At 36.3% G+C, this 11,192-nt stretch overlaps 1 protein-coding gene and 1 pseudogene across 3 annotated transcripts in view; one reads left to right on the top strand and one right to left on the bottom strand.

Moving 5' to 3' along the window:
• Window positions 5,046–7,732, top strand: LOC109228479. Of its 2 annotated transcripts, none has more exons than XM_019393576.1 (5): window positions 5,046–5,206; window positions 5,321–5,432; window positions 6,499–6,621; window positions 7,047–7,149; window positions 7,243–7,732. In XM_019393576.1, the coding sequence occupies exons 2-5, from the start codon at window positions 5,338–5,340 to the stop codon at window positions 7,486–7,488; spliced, it is 567 nt and encodes a 188-aa protein (XP_019249121.1). In that variant the 5' UTR covers window positions 5,046–5,206; window positions 5,321–5,337; the 3' UTR covers window positions 7,489–7,732. The 2 variants fall into 2 exon arrangements, with proteins under 2 accessions (XP_019249121.1, XP_019249120.1); XM_019393575.1 differs by having other exon boundaries at window positions 5,047–5,206; window positions 5,331–5,432.
• LOC109228478 overlaps window positions 9,009–11,192 on the bottom strand; it is a 29,752-nt pseudogene continuing 27,568 nt past the window's right edge. The window contains exons 15-16 of the transcript XR_002068386.1: window positions 10,574–10,709; window positions 9,009–9,632 (exon numbers count right to left, since the gene is read on the bottom strand). The product of XR_002068386.1 is annotated as a phosphoinositide phosphatase SAC2-like (transcript). The remainder of the gene's footprint in view (window positions 9,633–10,573; window positions 10,710–11,192) is intronic.

Raw genomic sequence — 11,192 nt, 5'->3', positions numbered from 1 at the left:
GACTTGAATGGTACTGATGATTCAGTTGCACGTATATGCCTCTTCTTTTGTCTTCTTCCTTGTAAAATCTCTACATCGGGAGGTTTTGTGATCTCAGATTGTACATTTTGTGGTATTTCCCATGATTTTTGATCTCCCACGGTATTCACATGTCCTTCATATGTTTTCAACCATGTTTCCCTTGAATACCAATTTGAGCAGTAATCAGATTTCTACAAATATCTCTTATTAATAGCAGCAATTGCATGTGGACAGGGCAATTCGTCAAGTTGGAATTCCAGGCAGTCACAAGTTCTCTTCTTTAAGTCCACAATGAATTCGATTCCTTCACTATTTATTCTAAACAACATTGAGTCAAGGTTGAACACCTAACAAGGAATAAAAAATTAAGACAAGCTATATTAGTGTATTTTTGCTTCAAAAAGAAAAAGTATGAAATTTTTTAAATGTAAGCAGTAAATCAGTGCAACAGATATAAAAAGCTGAAGTTAATAAATATACTCACAAACATTTTGCAAGCCAAGTCCATCTTCTTAGTCATCTCTTCTTCTGCCCATATTGATACTCTGTGAAAAGTTTCATTTGCCTTTTTTCTCCGTTCGTAAAACCACTCTCCCAACTTTTCTTGGATGAAATCAAACATTCTTAAAATAGGCATTTCTCTCCCTTTTAGTAAAATGGAATTCATTGATTCTACCATATTTGTTGTTAGCATATCATAACGTCGCCGTGGGAACCACGATCGAGCCCATCTCTCGGGAGGCTCTTCCATTATGTAATTGTATGTTTTCTTGTCAATACTTTTGAGTTGGGATATTAACTCATGATTAAAATCTTCACGTTTGTATGACCTTGCAGCACTTTGAAAAAGATTTATTACCGTGGCTTTTGCATGTCTTTGCTTTAAATTTTTCTCAAAGTGATAGAGGCAAATACCATGGTGAGCTTCAGGAAAAACTTTTCTAATCGCATTTGCAATCGATTGGTTTCTATCTGACAAGAAAACTAGTTCATGACGGACTTGAATTGCTTTTCTCATTTCCCCGAAGAACCAAATGTATGCCTCATTGTTTTCTGATTCTGCTACACCAAAACATAGAGGAAAGATCTGATTGTTTGCATCCTTTGATACAGCAACAAATAGAACACCACGATATTTGGACTTTAAAAATATTGCATCTACTGCAATAACGGGTCTACAGTAGGACCAACCAGCTACTGATGTCGCAGGAGCAAAGAACATGTAAGCAAATCTGTACAGTGAAACACAAAAAAAACAAATCAAAAGGTGTGAATTTTTTCAAATAGGAACATTTGAAACTTCAGGCTGATGGTTACTATTGTTTTGCTTACCTATTTTGCGCATCTCTTTTTATGCTTGTGTATGTTCCTGGGTTTTTGGCCACCATCATGTGTAGGTATGAAGGAAGAATCTGGTAGTTCTCTTCAGGTGTTCCCCTTATGCAAGCAACAGCTTTTTGAATAGCACGCCATGCCTTGTGATAACCAATGTTAATTCCAAATTTCTTTTTCATTTCATTTTCTACAAAGGCTGGTGTAACCTCTATCTTTTTGTCTCGAACATGTTCTATAATTTGTTCACTTATAAAATTTGATGTAGCATGCTTCTGATCTGATTTTCTTCCATCAACCGAGCATTCATGGATGTTATGATATTTTATCACCCTGAACAGTGTGGAATGTTTTATTCTGGTAGCACGTACATTCCAACCACATTTTTCCACGATGCATTTCAGCTCGTATCTCTTGGAATATGATCTAACAGCAGTGAATTCAACTTTCTGGTTTATCTCCAAGCTGCAGAAAAATTTAGTCATGTTTTGTTTGTTCTCAGAGATTGATCCAACTCTTACTTCCTCAGGCAACGCATCGTGCCTAAGTATTTTACATGGTGGAGATTCTTTCACCTTTCTCCTCACTCTTTTTCTTGATTTTTGAGAAGTACAAGAACTTTCAGCAATTTCTTCAATTCTATTTGATGTTATCGGTATAAGCTCCATGTTTGCTTCATCTTCATTGTTGCTTATCATTGCAGAAGGTAACAAAAAGGTTTGTTGGATTGTGTGTTAGTTTTCAATTTGCATTATTGGTTGTCCTTCTTCTTCTTGGTCATCGACAAATTGGTATGAATTTATTAGAGGAGGGGGTAATTGTTGCAGCACTATGTATTCTGAAGCAGCTGTAATGTTAGAAGGTTGTTGCCCGTTGTCTACTTCAATTATTGGCTGTCGTACTTCATGTTGATAGTCAGCAAAAGGTTCTGAATCTAACGCATATGCAAGAGATTGGTTGAATGCTGCAGATTCTGAAGGTTGTATTTTTTCGATGACGAAATGGCAATTCTTGTAGGCTGAATCAGTTGTAAGCAAATGCATACACGTACTGAGTTCTTCATCTGAAGTTACAAGTATTCATTTGCTTGTATTTAGTTTGATATCAAACCATACTTTTAATGCATATCTGGTTGAATCAATATTTGCAACTTCACTAATTTTCTTCAGGAAACTATTGAATGATATGTCCTTATTAAGTAGAACAAGTTTTGTATCACGATCCAAGTATTTGGAATCGGGAGTCCAACTCCCATTGAAAGTTATAACAACGCAAATCGGATTCATCCTGTAGACTGTAGTTTTGGTTAAAAGTCATAACAAAAGTGTCAAATGTAGGACAAAAACTTCAGCTCATCACTAAATACATTAAATAAACAAAAGCTTTACGACAAATACTATCGAGTCTAGGACAAAAACTTCAGCTTATCAAGTGCTGAAGTTTTTAGAAATGAACTAAATAACTTCAGGACATTGAGCTGAAGTTATTTGAAAAAATTTTAGGACAAAAACTATCGAGTCCAAGACAAAAACTTCAGCTTATCAAGTGCTGAAGTTTTTAGAAATGAACTAAATAACTTCAGGACATTGAGCTGAAGTTATTTGAAAAAGCTTTAGGACAAAAACTATCGAGTTCAGGAGAAAAACTTCAGCTTATCAAGTGCTGAAGTTTTTATAAATGAACTAAATAACTTCAGCACATTGAGCTGAAGTTATTTGAAAAAGCTTTTGGACAAAACCTATCGAGTGCAGGAGTAAAACTTCAGCTTATCAAGTGCTGAAGTTTTTTGAAATGAACTAAATAACTTCAGCACATTGAGCTGAAGTTTTAGAAAAAGCTTTTGGACAAAACCTATCGAGTGCAGAAGAAAAACTTCAGCTTATCAAGTGCTGAAGTTTTTTTAAATGAACTAAATAACTTCAGCACATTGAGCTGAAGTTTTAGAAAATGAATTCAACAAACTTGAGCACGTTTCAGCATTAATGGCATAGTACACAGGAGTGAACATAATAAAGACAATTAAAGTAGTAATTATATTCCGTTGGGGTTATGTGTTAGTGTAATAATTATATTCCTATCACATTCATGCATGCTTTTCTTTAGACAACGTTTAAAATTCCTCTTTGCCTTTTCATATACCATGCACAAGTTTTTTCCCCTATAAAAGCATGCTATACATTGAGAGTTTATTCACTCAAACAAATATATTCTAGCAGACATAATATACAAAAAGGATAAAAATGGATGCTGTCATCAGGCAAATAGTAGAAGAAATCAAACAAGACATTATAGAGGCCTTTGAGGTGAAACTGGATGAGCTCATAGACAAATACGACAGGGAGCTCGAAGAAATCAACAACAAGCTCGATACGCTTGCGATGTATGCAAGATTTGATAATCTTGCTGATGAAGATGCTCGTCCATCTGGTAGTGACAACGACGATGACGACGATGATGATGATAATATGGACAATTAGTTTTTCTTTTTGTTATTTTTGTCATTTTGTTATTTATGTTAATTTATCGTTTTAATGTTTAATGAAATGATAAGTTTTTGTTACAAGTTTTTTGTGCGTTTTTTCTAATATTAATTCTATTCAATATCAATTTTTAATTTAGCCACCTACTCTGAGTCTTTAGCAGGAGGAAAACTTCAGCTCCTGTTGCTGAAGTTTTTAAATAATAACTAAAAAACTACAGCACCTAGGCCGAAGTTTTTGGTGCAATATCAATTTTTAATTTAGCCAGTGTAGGAGGAAAACTTCAGCTCCTCCTGCTGAAGTTTTTAAATAATAACTAAAAAACTTCAGCACCTAGGCCGAAGTTTTGGTGTAATATGATTTTTTAATTTAGCCAGTGTATGAGGAAAACTTCAGCTCCTCCTTCCGAAGTTTTTAAGTAATAAGTAAAAAACTTCAGCACCTAGGCCGAAGTTTTTTGATGCAATATGAATTTTTAATTTAGCCAATGTAGGAGGAAAACTTCAGCTCCGCCTGCTGAAGTTTTTAAGTAATAACTAAAAAACTTAAGCAACTATGCCGAAGTTTTTTGATGCAGTATGAAGTTTTAATTTATGTTTTATTGTTTTTTACCCAGTGTACGAGGAAAACTTTAGCTTTTAATTATTAACAAAAAAACTTCAGCAACTATGCCAAAGTTTTAAAACAATCATATAATGTTTTAATATAATTTCTTCTTCGATGTGTTATTTGCCAGCTCGTTAACTAAATAACTTCAGCTTAGAATGTTAGAATTCATCGTCAAATAGATTTAGAATTGCAAATTCAGCATATAATTCAATCAATCAATCAGAAAACATATAATTCAAAAACTATTTTTGAATTCTGGAGATGAATTTGAATACTTACAATGTATTTGTATTTGAATTTGAATTTGAATTTGGAATTTGAATATGGAATTTGAATGCGAGACGCGATCTCCGGAGAGACGGACTGATGGAGGAGATACGGAGGAGATCTGGAATTTGAATCTGGGAATACGGAGGAGAGACAGACCTTTATATGTTTTGGAAGGGGTATAATGGTCATATTATTACGGATTTTTTGTTAGTTGGTTACGAAATCAATAGTTTTTTAAAACAGGGTATAGGTTAAAAGGTGGCATAAAAATAGGATACGGCTGCAAATCGCCCCAATTTTTACCAATAATATCTGGGCTGGAGGCTTTCTGCTATGGGCCAGAGTGCAAATGTATTCAAGGATTGGGCCCAAATCCAGTGGCATCTTCTCCTCTCCTAGCTCCTGAACTGAAAACCCCCAAACCCATCTCCGTATCCGCCGTTCTCTCCTCCGCCGGCCGCCATATCAAAGTCCTCATTTTCCACTATTGAAAGGTGAGAACCTTGGCTTCTTTCACGTTCTCTTTTTTTTTTTGTTTGTGAAAAATCAAATTATTTCCATTTTTACGGAAATTTCAGTGTTAATTTCATGAAATTAATTGAGATCAGTTTGGATCAGGAGAAGGATGTCGTTCATGAAAGGTGATTTGCTAAGTAGAACGAGAAAGCTTGTCAAAGGCTTCGCCAAGGCCGAGCCTGTCTGGCTCAAGGCTATGGAACAGTACGTTCCTACTCTCCCTCTTTTTATTTTTCCTTTCGTTTTTGTTATACATATTTTTTTTATCAGTAAAAGATAATTTTATTAAATAACAGCATTATAAGTAGGTGCTGCAGTGTTACAAACAAAAGTAATTACATTACTTTCCTAATTCTGAAGCTTGCTAATGAAATCCAGCATCCTCAATATAGTCATTCTTGCACCAGAAAGACAACACTGTTAGCTAGGAATTTGTATTGTATCCCTACTGATTGACTCTGCTTTGCTATCAAAACTCCTAACATTTCGTATGGTTCCACCAAATACAAGCCGCAATTGTTACCTGTATCTTCTTTTGTGTTGTTTGCTCAAATCAGGTTTATACCAGCTTTTGAGGAAACTATGTTGATTTTGGCATTGACCATTTCACACCCAATATATTCAGGAACGTGTTCCATAATTCTTCAGTCACTTCACAGTGAAGGAATATGTGGTTATTTCCTTCAGTTTCCTTTTCACGTAAGTTAGCGCATGTTGTATCCTTTCCTTTGCTAACCTCCTGGGACGCCTACCATGAAACACATTTGATCTTGTAGGGAGCATTTGTTTTCCAAATCTTTTCCATTGCCACTGCCTCAATTGTGTATTTGTTAGTGTTAGGGCCTTGTAACAGGATTTAGCAAGGGAAGTTTCCTTCACTTTGATGCTTCCAGAATAACTTATCCTTCTCGGTATGCAGCCCTGGTATCCCTGTAAAAATAAAAGAACCCAGTCATTGACATTCCTTCTCAAAGTTATGTTCCATCCTGTGTCTGAAAAGTACCAGTGCAACTTTGCCTCCTTGTTCTGGCTAATTGAAAAACTTCAGGGAATTGCTCCTTCAAAGGTAAGTGACCTCTCGAGTTGTCGTGCCAGAATGCTATCTTTCTTCCATTACCTGGACTTTGATGAGCAACAGGCTTCTAATATAAGTGTTAAAATGCTCGTAGGATTCTTAGGCGTAATTTTGCTATAGATTTATCCATTTTGCCTTGAAGTATGAAATTGTGCTCGTAATGCTGGTTGTTGCTTGTCTTTTGTTTGAAACCAGGGCTCCACCGGCAACATTCCCTCGTGCCGAAAAGAAACTGAAACCCATCAGTCTACCAGAGGATGTCTATATCAAGAAGTTCTTCCAGAAGCATCCAGAATCTAAACACGAGGATGCTATTAAGTATGGCTTCTAACCTATTCATGGCTCTGAGTATGTATTTTTGGACTCCTACAACCATCAGATAGTAGCATTATAATGTGCTCAGATAATATTACCCTTGAGGTGTATGCCGTGTTATACTGTTGATCCTTTAGTTTAGGGTCTCAACTTGAATGTGTAGGCTTTAATCTTGATAGTTTATCATGCAATATGCTGCCCATCAAGGGAAGAAGTAGGGAAAGGTGCTACTAGTTACATAATATGAAAAGTACTATATCAAGAAGTAAAAGTAAAAGATCATGTATGGTCTCAGCACATCTTATGTTGTCCACTCGAGGATAGAATCAGTATTTTATGTTATTCGTTATTTTCCTATAGGAGAAGTTGGCATGTTGAATTTACCTTTTTGCACAATTGAGGCTTTATTTTCTTAATACTTCTAACAGGATTTCCGGATTTGATCCTCCTCCAGCCCGTATATTCGGGGGGCGAGTGCTCGATTTAAAGGAGCAGGGGGTCAGTGAAGAGGAAGCAATGGCTGTTGCTGATGTACGTATTTCGTCTTTCTATATTCAAATTCGTTGAGGCTCAATCTTCTTCTAGGATCTCTCGTTTAAAAACTGTGTGGCTTTGTTGTTATAGATGGAGTATAGAGCAGAGAGAAAAGCAAAAAAGAAAGCATATTCTCGACTGAAGCAGATTGCACGACTTCAAGGGAAGAAACCACCTCCTAATCCATATCCAAGTGCTATTAAGGAGATACAAGCTGAAGAAAGAAAGTTTGTGCACGATCGTTTCTATAACCGAGATATTCTTAAAATTGCGGAGAAACTGAAAGAGGAGAGGCAAGCAGAGTTGCAAGATAGAAGAGGTGGAGGTGGCTGGTAAAAGCACATGGTCTTGTTCAGTTGTTCTAATAGGTTTTCTTTTCACTCTTTTGATGATTCAATTGTCTATCCTGAAATATTTAAACCTCTGTCCAAGTGGTTATACTTGATAATTTTATGATATCATTTCATCATGTGTTACAAAGAAAACATTTAATTTCTCGTTTATGTGGTAGGCATGGAATTCCTTTTTTTGAAGAATAAGTGAGTGTTATCTCTCACCTGCGTTGGACAAATTTTGAGTATTATTTTCTTCTAACTACCTGTCATGTATTGTTTATTGCATTTTCCTTTCAAGGGAGGTTACCCCAGCGTCAGTTATAATAATGAGAGATTTCTTCTCAACTTCTTACCCGGTGTAGTAAAGGCCAGAGATCTCTTCTTGGTAGCAATCTCAGGCATTGGCAGTTCTAACAACGTATTACGCATGTTTAATTAGATAAAAAAACTTAATTTTGCATGCATTATGTTGCTCGAACTCTCCGAAAATGTCGTCGGGTGCGTGATGGATCCTCCAAAAACTAGTGCATTTTTAGAGGATCCGACACGGGTGCAGCAACATTTTGGAGAGTCCGCGCAACATAGTGCATGCATATATTACTGAGTCTTCTTGAGATTACAACTTGCTGTGGAACTCTCATAACCTTCATCTCATGTGACGGGGGCAATGTGTTCCTCCACCGTTTAGCCAATGATTTGTTGCAGAATCAGTTACCGACACAGGAAAATTCATCTTTCGAAAATGCAGTGTTTATTGCATTATGAGTTTCTTGCCCCACAAATTTGATGATGGATGTTGCAGGTCCTAGTCAATGTATGCAAATTCCATGATGTGGTAGTGTATTCATGCTTGGACTAATTGTGTAGAAGTAGCTTTCAAAGATCTACAAGCTTTTACTTTTACTTTCTCTACACATTGAATTTCTCTGGCTGCTAGTGTAAATTTATACTTCTGGTTATGCTTCAATGTCACTTCTATAACTATATGGTCGCCATGTTTCTTTGTATCTTCGTTCTGCACTTTCTTCGTTGCTAAAGTAGACATAAGAGCAGGGGAGATTGGTCCATCCAATAGCTTTGGCTGATTTTGTGCTGGAGTTTGATTTTGAGTACTGTTGTTAGAATGGGCGTTGGTGTAATGGTTTATCATTCATTTGTGTATTACCAGTGTTAGATGCGAGTGAGTGCATCAATATTGATTGTCTTTAGCTTCCATATTGATTGTGATTTAAGAGAAGACTCCAAAAAAATCAATACAAAAAAGAAATGTATCTTTACCTAGTTAAACTGATGATTGCTAATCCCAACTATTGGGATCACAGTATAGGAATATATCACCATTAGACGATTTGAATTCAAAAATTTGCCGAAGATTCATTTCAATATGTTTTCAAGTTTTGCTCTTAACTGTCAACTTAAAGAAGGGGGAAAAAAACATAAAATTGACAGATCAAAATACATGTATCAGGACATAACTCATGCCCAGAGCAAGAAAATAACTCTGATTTGCCAGGAAAAGAATCAAACAAACAGTTAACAACTTTAAGATGACCAGGCTGCTGCTAGAAATCCATATGGACGATACAAGTAGCAATTTTGTTTCTTCAAGAGCTTATTTCACGATTAGATGTCACTTCCAATATATGGAAGTATGTGTTTGCACTGAAAAATTGGTCTACAATTGTCGAATGGAGCTTTAGCAAGTCAAACCTCTCTATTTACAACAATGGAACCTACATTCCGTGAAAAGAGTTCCAGAAAGAATTTTATAACTGTTGGCTATGTACTAGTGGTATCCAACTAGACCGATGATCTCAACAATCAAATAAATGCAAGCCTAGATGGTTGCTTAGTCAGGAAATATTGTAAAAAGAATGCTGATACAACAGATGTGGTGTGTTTCCTCCTATACTGCCCACGCAACACTTCTCCAAACATGAGGCATGCCAGTGCTAGAATGAGTTGAAGGTGTCGGCACGTTTACTAACACGACTCGCAGGAAGGCATGAATTACAATGTTCGGAGGCATCAATGACACAGTGTCTCTCCATAGTTTACCCAACGTACAAAGCTATCTGAAAGTTCCTCGACAACTACAAAGCTTTGGGCATCACCATATGCCTCTGCTCCAGCATTTTCGGTTCCCTGCAGATAATGAATTCTATAGTTGAATATCAAGCAAAGAGAAAGTAGATAAGACTGCCCAGCAACTTAGACATACTAATATAGCATTAATTAATTGTTAATAAGGTGTCTTGTAAACTTTACCGAAAACAAAGACTGAGTCGGTCAAAACATGGCTTCAAATCAGAAGCGACTACAATCGTATGTCAAGGGTGACTGTAATGAACCAGCACATTTGAGGAAAGTTGCTAAAATTGTTCAGATAACCTTGTTCTTTTCTTCTTTTTTTTTTAAAATGAAAATAGCACCAATAGAGTGCTGGACATGTACAGGGAGGATCAAGGAAACATTTATTTTAATCCTTCAGGGAGTTATTTCAATGACATACTAGAAATAGTTGTTTCTCCACTAAGCAACACATTCTTCAACAACTTTTCCGTTAGTAGCTGCCCAGTTATCAATGATCACCCCCAACCCCACCCCACCCCCCCACCCCCCAAAAAAAAAACATTTCACTTTCAACCTATGACCCCTTTATATAGTAGAACCTAACTATTGAAATCCAAGATTTGCAGTTCGAAAAATAACTTAATAAACTGATTCTTTTTTGTCCAAAGCAGGGAAGTAAGGTGAAAAAAAGTATAGTACTCAATTTAATTGCAACCACCATATTACTAATTACATTGACAGTTATCATCAATCTGAAACCAATAACATAATTCCATTATATGTCGGAGTGACACCCATCACACCCCTAAAAGGAAAGTTCCACTTGAAGCATCCACTTGATCTGGATTTGTGGTCAACTAACACTATGCACGCTAGCACGCGATCAATACATCACCTAGGAGGCAAGGCTTTTATAAGCACCTCCTCATGCAATCCTTTTTTGGTGATATGAAGTAGCACTCAAGAACATCACTGGACTGGTTCGGCAAAAAAAAGAAGTGTAGAAGCCTTACTTGTGAAGTAACTGAAATACCAACATTCGTGCTACATCCACCTTCACTGGAGAATGGAGTTGTTGTTTCCCCTACTATGTCACTGACAACATTCTCTGATGATAGTCCACCTATTGGCGAGTTTGTGAACAAAGACCTACATCCATTGAAGGCATCAATGACATCGTTTCTTCAAGTAAACTAACATATACATCATATGTGCAATCGGTTCAAGATGGAAGAAGTCAACAATTACTCTTCCTGCAGTTCACGATTATGGAACAGCAACTTGACAACACCGTTATGAGAAATTTTAGAACACAGGGAAAAAGAAAAAGTGTCAACTGTCAATCCTCAACTTTTTTGAACCATCAAGATTAAAAACCACCTTATCATAAACAGATATCACCAGAATATTCATTTGAAGCAAACCTTTTGAACCCAAAAAAGAATACAGATTGGCAACAGGAATACTGCCCATAACATATCCAACTGATAGAGCATGACCAGTGGTAAATTATACAACCCAAGAAAATTAAAGGCATAGTGGAAAGCCAGTGAATTCTAAAGGGTACTAAAACTGATAGCAGGTTTAAGAACTTGAAAGCAATCCAATCTCCTATTTCACAAAAAATTAATT

Source organism: Nicotiana attenuata, chromosome 7, assembly GCF_001879085.1.
Source record: "Nicotiana attenuata strain UT chromosome 7, NIATTr2, whole genome shotgun sequence".
NCBI lineage: Eukaryota > Viridiplantae > Streptophyta > Magnoliopsida > Solanales > Solanaceae > Nicotiana > Nicotiana attenuata.
This window is presented reverse-complemented; position numbering and strand designations above follow the sequence as displayed.